Source organism: Rhineura floridana, chromosome 6, assembly GCF_030035675.1.
Source record: "Rhineura floridana isolate rRhiFlo1 chromosome 6, rRhiFlo1.hap2, whole genome shotgun sequence".
Classification (NCBI taxonomy): domain Eukaryota; kingdom Metazoa; phylum Chordata; class Lepidosauria; order Squamata; family Rhineuridae; genus Rhineura; species Rhineura floridana.
Window position 1 is genome coordinate 33,010,957 of NC_084485.1, and position 18,456 is coordinate 33,029,412.

General features: G+C 43.3%; 1 protein-coding gene across 6 annotated transcripts in view; it reads right to left on the reverse strand.

Annotated features, from left to right (window-relative positions):
* Window positions 1-18,456, reverse strand: part of EYA2 (EYA transcriptional coactivator and phosphatase 2) — a 200,859-nt gene that overhangs the window by 21,041 nt on the left and 161,362 nt on the right. For all 6 annotated transcript variants that reach the window (XM_061631390.1, XM_061631395.1, XM_061631393.1 and 3 more), the window contains one exon: window positions 11,579-11,668. In XM_061631390.1, the coding sequence (XP_061487374.1) occupies window positions 11,579-11,668 (90 nt within the window). The remainder of the gene's footprint in view (window positions 1-11,578; window positions 11,669-18,456) is intronic.

Below are 18,456 nucleotides of genomic sequence, written 5' to 3' on the forward strand. Positions count from 1 at the left end.
TGGATCAGGGCAATGGCCCATCTAGTCTAGCATCCTATTCTCACAGTGGTCAATCAGATGCCCATGGGAAGCACTGCCTTGGAAGTACAAAACTTCGCTCACATCCACACCATAAAGAGTTAGCATGAAGGCAGCAGCTTCATGTGTGCATAGGATTGTTGCAAGGCTAATACAGTGCTCTAGCCTCCTTGGAGGAAGGATGGAATGCAGTAAGTGACACGAATAGAAAGAAGTTCAATAGGGCTTTACTGCCAGGTGATCAGCCTTAGGTCACATCCAGACCATATATTTAAAGCATTTTTATATCGCTTAAACAGTCATGGCTTCCCCCAAAGAATGCTGGGAACAGTAGTTTGTTAAGGGTGCTGAGACCTTGTTCACCCTTAACAAACTACAAGTTCTCAGGATTTTTTCGGGGAACCCATGACTGTTGAAGTGGTATAAGAGCGCTTTAAATGTATGGTGTGGATGTGACCCTCATCTGGCAAGAGAAATTCGTGGCACAGGTCTACTATTGACTCAAAGAGATAAGAGGAAAATGCATTCAGAGTCATTACTTTAATTTTTTTGTCCCATGCTTGCCTGATGTTTGTTGAGAATTTTTCAGTGTGAAGTACCATAATTTGCTCTTGGGGAGCAAATGGAAATAAACAACATTGAACTAACAAATCAGAAGCACCTGAACTTTCCTTAAGCATATATGTTTTTTAGTTTGCATAAATGACATTTTTGAGGCACTCAGAAATCAGACTCTATTATTATGTGGGTTTGCTTAGGCAAATAACTGCCTCATCATGCGAAGGAGAAGGAAGGAACTGGATTTGTCAAAAAATAAAAAATCATCCATATGTAGTGGAATTGTGGTAAAGCTCAGTGCTATTGGAAAATGGTGGTAGTTCTAGTTAAATAAATGTTTAAGGTAAATGTAGTAACTGACCCACTGCTGTGCCTATTAAACTATACTCAAGGTCAGGAAAGTGCCAGATAATATCAGATACAAATTTTATACATAGTGACCATAGCTAGCATACTCTTTGCTAAAACCTGGAAACAGGATAGCTGTCCAAAGAAAATCGATCTAACAAGGAAAATTTGGGAACAACTGGAGGTCATAAAGCTAACCGAGATGCTGCGACCACATAAACCAGTAATAGAAAAGTGGCTAAGTGGGCTTCTACTATAACGTTTATTAAAAAAGAACTGGAGTTAGATGATATAGGAGTAAGCTGTAAGCTACGATAATTTATATTGATTATTATTATGATTATTATAGTTAATATCTATATTATTATTATAAATATCTATATTAAATCCTTTTCAAAATGAACTGTCAAATATTTATTCTTTGCGGATACCATGGACTGTGAAAAAGACAAATAATTGGGTGTTAGAACAAATTAAACCAGAACTATCATTAGAAGCTAAAATGATGAAACTGAGGTTATCATACTTTGGACACATAATGAGAAGATACAATTCACTAGAAAAGACAATAATGCTGGGGAAAACAGCAGGGAGTAGAAAAAGAGGAAGGCCAAACAAGAGATGGATTGATTCCATAAAGGAAGCCACAGACCTGAACTTACAAGATCTGAACAGGGTAGTTCATGACAGATGCTCTTGGAGGTCACTGATTCATAGGGTTGCCATAATTTGAGATCGACTTGAAGGGACAGAACTACAACAACATCTGTATGTGATTTTTTCTTTTCTCTGTTGTATATTTTTGGTTATGTAATCATAAAGCATGATGATAGAACAAATTTAATTAATAAATGATAGATTTTTTTAAAAAAATAGAATTGTTCTCCTTTTTCTGGACCAGCCTCCTAGATCCAGTGGTGTTTTGTCTAAGGATATTTCAGCCACAAGCTGATGCAAACTGGTCTGTCCAGCTGGGTAAACTAAGTATATTTTTAGCACTGTAATTGCTAGTTTGCAATGGGGCAATGCACACTTGCCTTAGTCAGGGCCCTTAGCAGAATTTGGATCCACTGCACCTACCAGATTTCAGGCTTTTGTTTTTAATACACTAAATGTGTAATCATTAAAAAGATAAAGCCTGTATCTGCTAAGATCTCAGACTGCAATCCTAGACGCATTTACCTGTAATTCTCATTGAACTCAGTGGGATGTACTTCTGAGTAGTCATGTATAGGCTTACAGTCAGTCCCATACTCCTTCTAGAATCCCATGAGGACCATTTGCCCTCCCACCTTTTTACAGAGCAGGACATGGTATTGTCTGATCTGCTGACACTGAATAGTTGTCTACTAAATGATATTGGACTGATTTACTCATATCAAATCACGTTTATGTAATTTATGCAGTTTGCATGCTGTTGTTATTGTTATGGCAAGTTTGTAGGTTTTGGCTGTTTAGGCTGTAGAGTTTTGCTTTTTGAATTGCAGCAAGCCAAGATCCCTAAATGTACTGCTATCTGAAGTGGGGTGAGAAGTAAGGAGCCGCATGTGCTCAAGTGGGCTAGAGAGCAGTTTTTCTCCCTCTCTCTCACAGCACTAGAAATCAGGGTCATAAAATAAAACTGATTGGCAGCAGGATCTGGAACAGACAAAATCCATTTCAATCCGGCTTTCGGCCGGGGTTTGGTACAGAAACAGCCTTGGTCGCCCTGTATGATGACCTCTGTCGGGAGAAAGACAGAGGGAGTGTAACTCTGTTGGTTCTCCTTGATCTCTCGGTGGCTTTTGATACCATCGACCATGGTATCCTTCTGGGGCGACTCGCGGAGTTAGGAGTTGGAGGCACTGCTTGGCGGTGGCTGTGCTCCTATCTTGAGAATCGTCTCCAGAAGGTGATGCTTGGGGAACACTACTCGAGTCCCTGGGTGCTCCAGTATGGGGTCCCGCAGGGCTCAGTTCTGTCCCCCATGCTTTTTAATATCTATATGAAGCCGCTGGGTGAGGTCATCAGGAGTTATGGAGTGCGTTTCCAGCAATATGCTGATGATACGCAGCTCTATTTCTCCTTTTCATCTTCTTCAGGTGAGGCTGTTGCTGTACTGAACCGCTGCCTGGCCGCGATAATGGACTGGATGAGAGCAAACAAACTGAAGCTCAATCCTGACAAGACTGAGATGCTGCTAGTTGGGGGGCCCTCTGCTCAGATGGTTGATGTCAGACCTGTCCTAGATGGGGTTACACTCCTCCTAAAGGAACAGGTCCGTAGGTTGGGGATCTTATTAGATCCGCTTCTGTCACTTGAGGCCCAGGTAGCCTCGGTGGCACGAAATGCGTTCTACCAGCTTCGGCTGGTAGCCCAACTACGACCCTATCTGGACAGGGAGAACCTAGCCTCAGTTATTCACGCTCTGGTAACCTCTAGATTGGATTACTGTAATGCTCTCTACGTAGGGTTACCTTTGAAAACGATTCGGAAACTTCAGCTAGTGCAGAATGCTGCGGCCAGAGTTCTTACTGGGACGAAGAAATTCGACCACATAACACCTATTCTGGCCCAACTGCACTGGCTTCCAATATGTTTCCGGGCCAGATTCAAAGTGTTGGTCCTTACCTATAAAGCCCTTAACGGCACTGGACCGCAATATCTGATGGAACGCCTCTCCCGCTATGTTCCTACCCGTTCACTCCGCTCGACGTCTAAGGCCCTTCTCCGGGTCCCAACCCATACAGAGGCCCGGAGAACAGTAACAAGATCTAGGGCCTTTTCGGTGGTGGCCCCCGAATTATGGAATGCCCTCCCAGATGAGATACGCCTGGCGCCTTCTCTGTCATCTTTTCGGCGCCAGGTAAAAACCCACCTCTTCACCCAGGCATTTTAAAGTATTTAAGCTTTTAATCTTATTTTTTAGTTTTCTTTCACTTTGTTTATATAATGTTTATATTGTCTGTGCAATACACACTTGCTGTATTTTAAATATTGTGGTTTTATCATGTTGTACACCGCCCTGGGAGCTGCTAGCTATTGGGCGGTTTAGAAATGCAACTAAATAAATAAATAAATAATAAAATAAAGTACTTCTTCACGTAGCATGCCATTAATTTGTGGAATTTGCTACCATAAGATGTGGTGACGGCCTCTAGCTTAGATGGCTTTAAGGATTAGTCAAATTTATGAAGTGTGTGTGCCACTTAATACAACTTGGTGGGAGAAACAACAGGAGAGAGCTATTGGCTTCATGCCCTGCGTCCAGACTTCCCAAAGGCACCTGATTGGCCACTGTGGAAAACAGGATGCTAGGGTAGATGGGTCATTGGTCTGATGCACTAGGGCTTTTCTTCTGCCTTCCCTCCTTGCAGTGGGGTGCATTCTAATAAAAAACTTACTTGCCCAGTGGTGGGGAACTGACAGCACATATGCTAATCCTTGGAAGCTTTTGGGTGGTCTGTGGCCTCTTATTAGAATCATGAGAGGCTCAGATTTGTAGTTGCAACATTGTAAGAGTTATGGCAATGTGTGGTCACAAAGCAAGTAAGCCCCGGCACTCCCCTTTCGTGATTCATGGCAGGATCACGCCCCGCCATTCCCTTGCTTAATCTACTTTTCTCAGCTGTTCTGCGGTTGCACACACAGCGCTGCCCTTAACAAAGATGGCGGTCGAGGTTTCCCTAAGGGGCTGAAGCCTCTGCCGCCATCTTGGCTCATGGCATGCATGCGTGCTGCGTGTGCAACCACAGAACAAGGTAAGTTAAGCAAGGGAATGGCAGAGCTCTGAAGCTCTCATCGTGCGATCGGCGGCAGCGATCCTGCCGCAAATCAAGAAAGGAGAGCAGAGGGGCCCCTAAGGTCAGTGCCCCACCTGGCCGCCCTTTGGAACCAGCCCTGCCCCCATTAGACTGTGGGATTTTGTGATTCCCGTTTCATTACTTTTGACGGGCTGAGTGGTTTTTCAATGGTTAGCCATTATTGAACAAGTATATCACAGGTGCAAGTGCTACATGTTCATCTGCTGCGGCTTTCCTTTCGCCACATAGAATAGTAGAGTTGGAAGGGGCCTATAAGGTCAACGTGTCCAACGCCCTGCTCAATGCAGATATCTAAGTTAAAGCATCCCCAACAGGTGGCTGTCCAGCTGCTTCTTGAATGCTTCCAGTGTTGTAGACCCCTCCACATCCATACGTAATTACTTCCAGTGTTTTACCGCTCTGTTAGGAAGTTTTTCTTGACGTTCAGCCAAAATCTGACTTCTTGTAACTTGAACCCATTATTTCATGTCCTGTTCCTGTTCTTGTTCCTCCTCTGTGTGACAACCTTTTAAGTACTTGAAGAGTGTTACCGCATCTCCTCTTAGTCTTCTCTTCTCAAGGCTAAACATGTCCAGTTCTTTCAGTCTCTCCTCATAGGGCTTTGCTTCCAGTCCCATGATCATCCTCATTGCCTTCCTCTGAACCTGTTCCAGTTTGTCTGCATTTTTCTTAAAGTGTGGTGTGCAGAACTCGATGCAGTTCTCAAGATGAGGCCTAACCAGTGCCGAATAAAGGAGAACTAGTACTTCACGTGATTTGGAAACTATACTTCTGTTAAAGCAGTCTAAAATAGCATTTGCCTTTTTGCAGACACATTGCACTGTTGGCTCATGTTCAGCTTGTGTTTAACAACAATTCCAACAACCTTCCCGCATGTAGTATTGCTGAACCAAATGTGCATTTGGTTTCTTTTCACACATATCCCTGTTATATTTCATTCCGTTGTTTTCAGCCCAGTGCTCCACCCTATTAAGATCATTCTGAAGTTTGTTTCTGTCTTACAGGGCATTAAGTATCCCTTCTAAATTTGTATCTGCAAATTTGATAAGCATTCCCTGCACCTCCTCATCCAAGTAATTAATAAAAATGTTGAAGAGCCCAGGGCCAGGACTGAGTCCTGTGGTATCCTGCTCGTTACCTCCCCCCAGTCTTGAGGAGGAATCATTTATAAGCACTCTTTGAGTATGATTCTATAGCCAACTTCATGCAGATGTCGTGAAAACAAGAACCACATATAGCTAACACAAGTGCTTTAGCTGCAGCTCATGAAGTGCTCCAAGGTGGTCCTCAATGGGAGTGCCTAAGGGCCCCACTGGCCTAACTTAGTGGAACAGAAGCAATGAAAGGACGGCCCTTGTTCAGACGTGCTTATGTTCTGAATAGGGCTGCCAGGTCGGGACCATTCAAAAACCTGAGAAAATGGGGGCGGGCCCTAGTGATGTCACGGGGCGGGCCCTAGTGACGTCATTAAATGTGATACATTGTATCAACCACAGTTGCTTGGAGCATACCATTCAAAAAAAAATTCTCTGATCAGAGATTAAAATAGAAATCTTACCTAAAATAGGGTGTTCCTAGGTCCATCTGAAGTGACAAGGTCATTCTTTCTCACAAGCTTAGGGAGTATGGATGGAAAATGGAAATGGAATGCCTTCAAGTCGATCCCGACTTATGGTGACCCTATGAATAGGGTTTTCATGGTAAGAGATATTCAGAGGTGGTTTACCATTGCCTTCCTCTGACTTTGGACACATATACTTTGGACACATAATGAGAAGACATGATTCATTAGAAAAGACAATAATATTGGGAAAAACAGCAGGGAGTAGAAAAAGAGGAAGACCAAACAAGAGATGGATTGATTCCATAAAGGAAGCCACAGACCTGAACTTGCAAGATCTGAACAGGGTGGTTTACGACAGATGCTATTGGAGGTCACTGATTCATAGCGTTGCCATAAACTGTAATCCACTTGAAGGCACATAACACACACATACAATATGAAGAGAGATTCCATTCTATGCTTACATGTAATTAACCTATGAAAGTGATTGTCACATAACGTCTACTAGGATATAAGGGTAGACTTATAGTTGGCTAATAGCATCATTAGGCAGAAGTGAAATCTCCATATTTTTAGAGATGATACAGTACATCTGACTACCAGGCACAAAGGAACCTAGGGGAAAGAGATCATCATGTCATGCTTGAAAAATTCTCGTTGTGTCTTCTGGCTGGCAACTATCGAAAGTGAAAGTTCTGAATCAGATGCATCATTGTTCTGATACTGCATGGCAATTTTGTTGGAGTAGTGGAGGAATTGGTCAGAATTTAATAATCAGAATTTGGTGATGCAAGCCATGTTGCATATATGACACCCTGTCTTCTAATGATGAAAGTTTCTTGCTGTTTAATGCTAGAAGAGTAAGAGACATGACATCCCATCCCATCCCATCCTGTGGCTCAGTGCAACATACAGTAAAGTGATGTTAGTTGTGCACCCAGCTATATCATTGCAATGGGCAGTTTGCATCTTGAGTGCTCACCTGGGTTTTTGCTCAACATGTTTCAGATTTTTTTTGGAGGGGAGCAGAATTTGGAAAACATTGTTTCTTGTCACAGAGTTGGGAAAGCAACTTGGGATGTGTAGGAAAAAATAGAAGCAATAATTTAGAGACAGAGGAACCCAAATGTAGAATCCTAGGGAGGAATTTTTGCTGACTGAAGACCTATTTTCTTGAACAACACTACTTGGATGGGAACTCTACCCAATTCTTTTTCTATTTATTTACTACATTTGTATTTTGCCTTTCCTCCAAGGAGTTCAGGGTGGCATACATGGACTGACTCAAGAACACCTAGTGAGCTTCACGGCTGAGTGGGAGTTTGAACACTGGTCTATAGTCTACTACTCTAACCACTACATCACACTGACTCTCTGGTGCTTATAAAAAAATTTACCATGCTGGTTCTGTAATTGCCTATCTGCAGCATGGGCAAGTAAGGGACAAGTATGTTCTGAAGTTGTTACTACAGATGACTGCGTATATGCCTTGGGTTAGCATTACATCTGTTGCTGCTCTGAATAGGAAAGGCCAAATGCTCTTTTGCCACTGAATGACTTAGTGCAAAAGTCACATCTACAGAAGGTGATGGAAAGAGAATGAGTTGGGGGGAATCAAGAAGATACAGATGTATTTCCATGCTTTATAAAACAGTATTCAAGCTTTCTACAGCAGTGGATATGGGCAAAATATACTGGAAGGTCTCAATTTGTTGACATCACTAAATCCCTTATTCTTTCCCTTGTACAGTATTATCATGTTCCCTGTTTGAGGAATGTGGAATACCACTCCCAATGGAAATTACCCTGCAATTTTCCAGTTTCCCAATTTTTAGCTTGTGTGCACACATTTTATTTTCTTTGTTTTCTAATCTTTCCAGTCCTTATTAAATGTGAAGTATTTCTGGGTCTGTACTTTCTCCGTATTCTTTCTTAATAGGGACTGGATGAACTGTACAAAGAGATTGCGTTTGGTTTTCTAAATCAGGCCACCTCTCTTTAGATTACAGGGATAGTTTGCAGAGGCAATGTACCGTTATGTCAAAATTTAATTAAAAATTGAATGATGCAGTGGAATATGAAGCATGTGCTTCCTGATTCTTATTAGGTCTGGAGTCTATGGTGAACCTGCCTTGAAGTAAGTTAAAATAGCACAAAGACACTACAGGTGCAGCCAGGAACAGAACTCAACTTTTCCTTAACTGATGTTTGAATACTGAGGTGTAGACTTCTAAGCATGGGATGTGGCCTAATGATGCTTTTGCAGGGGAAGGTATAATCCAAGAGCATAACATTTTTTGAGCAGGTGAAGCTTTGTAGGAGAAAATAAATGAAATGGAGTACAAAGAGGCTTCAGATCAGCCTTAAGAGTTTTAAATCTGGATAATGTGCAGAGGCATGTTATTTTGCCTGCACTTGGAAACTAGGCAAAGATGGCAAGAATGAGCCTTTCCATAACTATTTCCTGTGGGTTTTTTGTTTAGTATGTTTATCAAACAAGGAATTTGGGGAAATTGTTTATTGCTTTAGGTAGAAGTGGTGGTCTTAACATGATGGCATACTGTATCTAATGTCTGGCTCTACTTCTGTAAATTAAGAGAGCTGCCTTATAGATAAATACATACCACATTGTCCTTGCCTCAAGAGAGCTCCCAGTCACCAAAGAACAGTGAAGTGGTACAATGAAAGAGAAAATAGGGATTCAGTACAAATGTAGATTGCTTCCATCGTCATGATCTAGAATTCTAACTTCTTGGTCTGCCTTTTCACATTTTTCTGATGAAAGGGAAGTATCCTCAGGATTTTTTTATATTGAGTCCAGTTCAGGCATAGCATCAAGAAGGAGATTTTAAAGTTGTGTAGATCCTCCATAAACTAATGGCTTGTGGATGACTATAAGGACAGCACCATGTAAAGGTTTGGTAGTCAAGCTTGAACAAATCGGAGTTTCTCTTTGGTTATTTTACCCTCCCAACTGTGATTTCAACATTCAGATTAAAACAAGGTTTGGAAACTTTCTTTAAGCAAAGCTCAGAGATTTGCTACTGATAATGGCAGGGGTAGCAAGATCTAAGAAATTCTCTCTCTCTCTCCAGCCTGTCTCTCTTTCTCTCCAGCCAGCCTCTCTCTCTTTCTCTCTCTCTCTCTCCAGCCTCTCTCTCTCTCTCTCTCTCTCTCTCCAGCCTCTCTCTCTCTCTCTCTCCAGCCTCTCTATCTCTCTCTCCAACCTCTCTATCTCTCTCTCTCCAGCCTCTCTATCTCTCTCTCCAACCTCTCTATTTCTCTCTCCAGCCTCTCTATCTCTCCTGCTCAGGCTGCCAGGCCGCGTGGGCCCTGTCTCGGCAGCGGTTGCTAGAAGACGGCTTCCGAGCAGCCTGCAAGCCTCAGCAGGAGTGGAGGCCGGCCAGGGCCGGCTCCTTCTTAGCCCCGGAGCCAGTTCCCCTGCTCCGGAAAGGACGGCTGGTCCAGTGGCTTCACCCCTCCTGCTGTGGGTGCCACTGGGCGGCAGCAGCCGCGATGGGGCTCAGCAGTCTCTGGCTGGGGGGGCCCATCGCGGCCGCTGCCGCCCAGCGGCACCCACAGCAGGAGAGGTGAAGCGGCCGGCCGTCCTTTCCGGAGCAGGGGAACTGGCTCCGGGCCGGGGCTAAGAAGAAGCCGGCCCAGCCTGGCCTCCACTCCACTGCCACCGCCTCTTCACGGGCTCCTGCTGAGGCTGCCAAACCACTGCTGCTGGGGGGGGTCGCTGAAGGGGCGGCGGCTGGACGGAGCCCACGTCGTCGTGGCAGACGCGGGGCAGGAGGCTGCCCTCACTCAGCCAGGCGGCTGCGGGCTCCACGTCCAGCAGCACCCTCACCTGCAATTGTGTGTGGGCGCTGGGTGGTGGCTGCTGCTGCAGCTGTGGCTGTGTGCTGTGGGGGGTCCCTGCAGGGGCGGCGGCTGCTCAAGTCCACGCTCTCCAGTGGTCCCTGCCTGACTGACAGGGCGGGAAGGCGGCCAGCCACAGCCCAACGTATGTGTGTGTCAATCACGCATGCTTGGCTGAGGGGGCCAATGAAAAGCCGGAGATCTCCCTATTTAAACAAAGTATTGCCGGAGGCCAGAGATGGCCCCCTTTTGCCGGAGACTCCGGCAGAAAACCGGAGACCTGGCAACCCTAGTTCTGAATGCCAAGAAAATGATGGTTGTCTAGAAGGTGCCAGGGTGACACTCTTGTAATGCTTCTTCCCATTTACTTCCATCCCTAATAGGCAATAGCTGCTTCTGAACATGGTGGGGCTACTGCCGCTGACTGAGAAGGAGAAGGGCGAGGCATGGAGGGTGGTGGAGTCAATCCGATGCTCCTGCCACCACACACCATGCTCCCTGTGCCTCCCACTCTCAGTCAACGTGTTTGGAAGCCAGGAGAGCAACAGTGCCCCATTTGTGCTGCCTCAAGGGCCACTACTGCTAATAAGGCTGCAGACAGGGCCTGTTTTTATTTTTTAACTTTTATGCAGTGTGCAGCAGTTTTAGATGCTGTAATATGATGATGAAGAAAGAATGAAAGAACAAAAGGAAGAAAGTCATAAGAACCACTGATCCACATTTAATTTGGCTCATTATATGTGGGCTGAAACCTGGCCCTTAGCATTATTATTAATTTGAAGGTGTTAATGTTATCCTGCTGATTAATTTTAGAGAGTTGTGTTTCCTACCCCCATCCCAACTTCAGTGTTACTTTTATTTTATTGGGCCTTGAGCACATGGAGGAACCAGCTTAAAAAATGTTTTCAAGCAAACAAAAAAAATACATAAAGAAGCACAATCTTGGGAGGCACGCACAAAATTGTAACCAATTTTGGCTCCTGCTGGGAATAAGGGCAGGATATAAATCAAATAATAAATAAATAAATAGAGCCATACCCTCCTTGAGTGCCAAATAATTACAAAGCAAAAACATATGGAAGACAGTTTCAAACAGGTGCAAATCATAATTTACTTGTAATTATGTGCAGTTCTATACAAACTTACCTGGGAGTAAGTCCCATTGAATGCAATGGGGCTTACTTCCAAACAGACCTGTGTAGGATTGCACAGTAACAAAATATTTGGTATAGAAAAGCAAACCGCCCAGAGACCTTCGGCCATGGGGTGGTATACAAGTGCAATCAATCAATCAATCAATCAATCAATTGATCGATCGATCGATCGATCAATCAATCAATCAATCGATCGATCAATCGATCGATAGCTTCCAAAATGGGTGGATAAAAGAGAAGGTACAAAATGAAACATAACTAATACCTACCTCAAGGTCATTAAAGAACAGATGTGTATCTGCAAGGTTGAATATCATTTCTTCCATCATAAGGCCTATCCGCACAGATGTGGTAGTGTCCTGTTAGAAAGAAAAGCTGTGTCAGCCACTTGAGCATTTTTTCCTTCCACAATTCTTGCTTCTTGGGGGTTAATTTTGGGAAAATAGATGATATTGTAACTCTTCATTAGGGGAAAAACACAAGAGGGATCTGCAACAAAATGTTGCAGTAGGGAGTACTGAAGTTCAGGATTCCAGACACTCCAGTCCATCCCTCCAACCCCTGAGAGTGGGCAGGTGCTGGCTGGTGGGACCATGACAGAAGGGACAGGAACCAGCTGGTGAGAGTGGGTGAGTGAAATGGAGGATGTCAGCAGGCAAAACAGCAAGTAAATGGGTGGGTGCTGACTGGGCCAGTGTGTGGCTGACTTTTTCCCTCTGGCAGGTGGCCTCATTGTCAGGCTGGCTCTCCTCCAGCTGTGAGGAGAGAGTGGAAGTTGTTAGACAGGGCATCCAGGCTCCTATCAATTTGCAAGACAAGACTGTTCTGCCTGTCTTGCAAGGCGCCAATGAGGGGGCTTCCTCTGCCACCGCTCCACCTATGAGTGGAGGGTACTTCTTTAACATGCTGTCTTTTTAAGGCAGGACAAGGAGGAAAGAACCTGCTGGGCAGGACAAAAGCTCAGCTAACCCCTTAGGAGGAAGATCTCGGGTATAGCTAAATTAGGGATGAGGAAATGGCGGCTCTTCAGATGCGGTTGGACTCTTAACTCCCACCAGTACCCCGCCAGGGTGGCCAACAGTCAGGAATTATGGGAGTTGTAGTCTGATATTAACTGAAGGGCCACAGGTTTCCCAGTCCAAAGGAAAGCCTAGGGATGGAATGATCTGTCCATTTCGGTTCTCTCAAGTTTCTCATTTTTCTAATCTTAAATTCGGTTCTCCACGTTTCTGCAGCTATTTACATTTTTTTAAAAAAAGAAATCCTCATGAAAATTCTTCAGCATTTTAATGAGAATTTCTTCTAACAAATCCCTTTTTGTATGCAGTTTTGACAATTGTACACATTTTTGCAAACAATTTATCCTAATATAGTGTATTTTTGTATATTATTTTCACCAATATATTCATTTTGTGCACACGTTCCCCGAAATATATGCATTTTTGTAAACACTGCTTGGTTGGAGAACTGCATCACAAAATTCAGATAAGGGTAGATTTCAAAGGATGGCTGTGTTTTGGTTTGCATATTGTTTCGGAAAGTGCAAATTTGATAAATTCTGCTTTAAATGTGAACTTAATCGAATTTCTCCTCCTTTCCTACTACAGCCTTTCCCTCCTTTTTTGAGTTCTGGAAATGGGAAGAGGCAGTTCTCTTTGGGGAAAGAGGCAGCAGGGCCCTGCTTCAATGGGCAACCTAATCCAGATACAGAGTGTATTGTCCCCTTCCAGGGCCGGCACCAGGTATTACCAGGCCCTTGGGCACCAGCCTGCTCTGGACCCGAATGCATATAGCTACATGCAGAGGAGTTCTTTACAGATATTCTATGAATGAATGAATGTAAATTGGGGCTGAGCCTGCTACTGCAAGACCAAGTGAGCTCACTGAATGCATGATTAAAATTTATAAGGGGTTTACTTCTCTTTATTAAAGGGTGGAGATTTTCAAGGAGTGGTCTTGTGGCTTGTAGCTTTCAGCTGTGTGTTCAACCATGGATTAACTTTCTGCTTCCTTGCATCTTTGTTTAGAGAGAGCATCCTCTTCAAAATGCCTTGAACACACTACTCTCTTGGAACTACATTAAGTTTTTAGAGAAAACTCTGCTATCCACATCATCCAAGCTTTTTGCCAAAGTGATTGTGTGTTTTCAATTTTCACCACTTTGAGACATTTTTTGCCATGTAAATTCTGATATCCTGAAATACATTCAAGTTTTCTTTTCTTCAATCAGAATTTTGTTAACTTGGATACTCTGCCCACCCATGCTTGCTCTGGTCATGTGGCTACCAAAGTTTGACTTAACTTGTTCTCCAGATTTTACTGGAGTTCTTTTTGGTTTTCTTGAGGTTAAGATATCCCCAATAACCTATTGAAAACAACTGGGGGGCATATTTCAGGTTTTAAATCCCATGGATGTCCACAAAAGAAAATTGGTCAAAAGGCTAAGGGGAAGGTTCTGATTATTCTGTAACATTTTCCTCATCATATTTACAAACTTATTTCTGTAGCCATGAGGCCTTGCAACCTTTTTATTTAAAGAAAAGCTGAGTCTAACTAAAATAGCTTCCAACTATGAGGCAAACCCTGTACGGAAGTCTACATTCTTCTTCGGACTAGGGAAACAACTCACAAAAAAGGTTCCTTAGTTCTCCCCTATTAAATTTAAAACTGTATCATTCATCTATTGTTAGTTTGTTTTTTAAGCTTCATTTTCATTAGCTTCATATTGGACCAGCACTGGGGAGCTTTTTATTTTAATTTCCTTTTGCTTTTCCAGATATTCTTTGGTCCCAACACACCATTCTTTGTAATTTATTACATCACTGCAGGCACTTCTATCAAAATGTTCTTGTAAATTTCTTTTAAGTTGTCTCTATTGAATTTAGTCTGATTTTCTTTCATATCCTTTCTCAGTCTGAATAAATGTATTTACATGTGAATTTTCCTATATCAAATGTAAGGGGGGGAATGTTCTGTAATTATAGTGACTTAAATGCAACATTTTCATGCCAATCAAAACTCTTTCATCCAGGCCCATGTCTGGTCTCTCCTTTCTGACAGGACTGTAGAGAATGGCTGTAGGTCAGGGGTAGAGCATTTGCTTTGCATGCAGAATGTCGCATGTTCATTCCCTGGCATCTCCAGGTAGGGCTGGGAGAGAATCTTGTCTGAGATCCTGGAGAGCCACTGCCAACCAGTGAAGTCCATATTGAGCTTGATGGACCAACAGTCTTACTCAGGATTAAGGCAGCTTCCTATGTTCCTATAACAGTCCAGGCCTGCTTTTTTTTACTCCTGCACCTGAGGGCCAAACTAGATGGTCCACTAAATATGCAACTCATGTCATAAATGTTTTGTTTAACTTCACCTCCCCTCTATAACAGTGTCTGCAGAAATATTTTTCTGGGGTTTATGAATTGTTACTACAGGTCATTGACAACATACTTTACTCACTGCATTTAGACTTCCAGTGTGGGGATGCACCCCTTTGCCCCCTCAACACCCTTGTCTCTCTAATGGATAGCAGGAGGTTACCAATGTCCTGTTGTTCTGTTTTCCCCACCCGCCAACAATGGCAGTCAATGATGTGCAGTTGGGGAAGGGAAATGCACAACACCATGTCAGAATGTGGGTAAGTTCCACTAGCCACTTTAGAGGTGGCATTAAACATTTTGGGTGGCAGATGTGTATAATGTCTCATATTTGGCCCTGATTGGTCTGACCAGTTATGGGAACAAAGCATTGAATAAACCCTTGTAAATATTCCACTGCACGTTCAGATGGCAACAGAGTCCATCTTGAGTAACCCAAGGTGGGTTGAAATAGGATGTGATGAAACCTAAGTTGGTGTTTGCTAGGACACCCACAAGACTAGTCAAACATTGCAGCTACTGCCACTAATTATGTATGCAGCACTATACACAGACAATATGTTATGCAATCTCTGTTGCATTCACTCTCAGAACAATCCTAAGTCACTATTACTCTCGTTCCCCAGAGGAAGAATGCAAGATGAGGATGACTAGTACACTAATATGGCAGGGAAGCAATCATTCAAACCCCTGTTCAGTTGTGAAGCTCACAAGACTGTGGGCAAGTGACACTCTATTAGAGCCTAGTCGGCACCTTAAGGTTGTTGTAATGCCATTCAGACCTTTTTGGAAGGCTGGTATATCCCAATGCCACTCAATGGAGCCAATGGAAGCCTGAACCAGGATATCTCCCAGATCAAAACCCAATTCTCTGTCCCAGCCTCCTCCAATCTGATGTCATCCAGATGTACAGGGTGATAACTCCCATCATTCCTGATGACTGGCCGTGCTGATGGGGGTTCCACCCCATTATTCCATAGTAGCTTTAAAAACACCAATATGAATGGTAAAAATCAAGACTGACTTCAACATGCATTGTGAATCAGCCCTGATTGTGAACTGAGAGGAACAAGCAGGATTACTTCTCTCCATCTGACAGAGGTTTCCAGATATGGCACCACCCCATCCTATCCTCCTAAAATGCCTTTTGTACCCATTCCATGTCTCCCCATCTAAATCCACCAATATGTTTTTGGGGAAGGAAAACACTTTTATTGATACCTATGTCAGGGATGCTTTACTATGCTGGGTATGCTTTAACTTGAATTCCTGCATTGAGCAGGGAGTTGGATTCAATAACCTTATAGGCCCTTTCCAACTCTACTATTCTATGATTCTACTATCTTTACTTTTCTGGCTCCACTGGCTTTCAGAGTTTCTTCATCAAGGGAATGCTTTCTGAATTGAGTTTACAGAAGAACCCCACCCCCTGCACATCCACCATGAACCCCTATACCTTGGAAAGGATTATGGGAAGTCTATTGCCTTCACGTCCTGTTTGGCACCTTCGTAGTGGCAGTTGTTTGGTCATTGGGAAACAGGATGCTAGACTTTATAGACCTTTGAAATGATCCAACAGGCCTCTTCTTATGTTCTTGTGTTCAAGGCCTCTCTGAGCATAGACCACATCTTAGAACAAAACTCAGCAACTTCCTATGCTTATCCTTTAATAAGGGCAATCTGCCATTCAAAAGGTAACTGCTCTTCTCACTGAGGAACCTGATAAACTCTTCCCTGCAACACCTTTAGAAAAATCATTACCTTAATCCAATCTTCTAATTTTTTCTGTGTATTCAGGGCCACCTGCAACTGAACATATGAACTTGCCATATTTTGAGCCAGAACACTGGTCCATCTAATCCAGTATTGTCTTCTCTGATTGGCAGTGGTTCTCCAGGGCCTCAGGCACAGACCTTTCACAGGTATGCAACTCAGCAGCGTTTTAGCTGAAAACACTAGGAATTGAACCAAGAACCTTGGTTTAAGCAAAACATGTATCCGACCACTGAGTTACAGCTTCTCCTAGTTGACAGCTGGAATGAAGAAGCTCAACCATATAGCAATCACATTACAAATCTGTCCCAAATCCTAATCTGTGTAAGTGGAAATATCTTGAAAAGTTGCAATGAAGAAGATGAAGCAATTCCCTGTTGCTCCAGAGGCCAGGATCAAAAGCAATGAGTAAAAATGGCAGGCAAGCAGATTTTAGATAAATAATAGGAGAAACTTCCTAACAGTATGAGATGTTCAACATTGGAACAGCCTGCCTTTGGAGATGCCCCTGTGGTGACAACAGCATGGAGCCAACTGTGGGATGGTGGTGGAGAAGAATGGAGGGAGAAAGGAGCTGGAGGACATGGAGGCAGCGGCAGAATGGCCATGAAGAACTGTGGAGCAATAAAATCTGCACCAGCAGTTGGAATTCCCAGGAGGCTGGGAAAGAGGGCTTGTCATCACTGCCCTCCTCAGCATTTCCCTGTTGCTGCTGTTGGTCTCTTCTGTAGGAGATAAAAAGCAAGCACCTGTAAGTCATCTAGCTGGTGAGAGGGCCCTTCCGCTCTGAACTGTATTCAAGACAGACTGCTGAGGCTCCTTCAAGTGCAGCAAGATGAGCACCTGAAGCTCTATTGTCTGTTAGCTTTCTTTTTTGCTTTGTACTTATGTTTTAAAGTCTAGATGATTTCTTTTGTAATACTGAATGTTTGCTAAATTGTTTTTTTTTTGGTCCTTTTTGAATGCACTGGTTGTTTTGTAAGCTGACTTCTTTCCCCTACCTCAATGTTTTGTATTTTGATATTTTGAATGTTTGTTGTAAGCCACTTTGGGCACAGCTCACTGTGGAAAGGCGGTGTGTAAATAAACTCAATCAATCAATCAATCAGTGCAGGCCATGTTCGTAGGAGGGACAGAATCAGCAGGCTTCTGTCCTGCTAAAAGCACTAGGCATGCCTTGATTTTTGCACAAGTTATTGCTCCTATTCAGGAGTAGTGAACGTGGTGCCCTCCAGATATCGTTGAACTCCAACTACCATAATCTCTGGCCCTTGGCTATGCTAGGTAGGCCTGATGGGAATTAGTTAGAGGCACTTGACTTCCAGAAAGGTTTCTTCTTGGACTCTCCCTCTATGAAGGCCTAGTGTTGTATACACGTGTGTACATTATACTAACTTGAATCAGAATATTCCTCAAGTTTCCCATGCTCTTTCTTCTTAGGAAAAAGAAGATCATCTGCTCTACTGAGGGGTTGCTGTTTATGTGGATATTGTAGCTGTACATTACTTTTTTAAAAAAATGTTTTTAAAGTTGTTTTGTTTTGGTGTATTTTAAGGTCTGTTTTTGTGATGTTTTGATGTGTTTTTAGCGCTTTTGTTTGCTGCCTGGGCTCCTGCTGGGAGGAAGGGCGGGATATAAATCAAATGTTGTTGTTCTGTGCCTCCAAGTAGACTACGACTTATGGCGACCCTATGAATCAGTGACCTCCAAGAGCATCTGTCATGAACCACCCTGTTCAGATCTTGTAAGTTCAGGTCTGTGGCTTCCTTTATGGAATCAATCCATCTCTTGTTTGGCCTTCCTCTTTTTCTACTCCCTTCTGTTTCACCCAGCATTATTATCTTTTCTAATTAATCATGTCTTCTCATTATGTGTCCAAAGTATGATAACCTCAGTTTCATCATTTTAGCTTCTAGTGATAGTTCTGGTTTGATTTGTTCTAACACCCAATTATTTGTCTTTTTCGCAGTCCATGGTATCTGCAAAGCTCTTCTCCAACACCA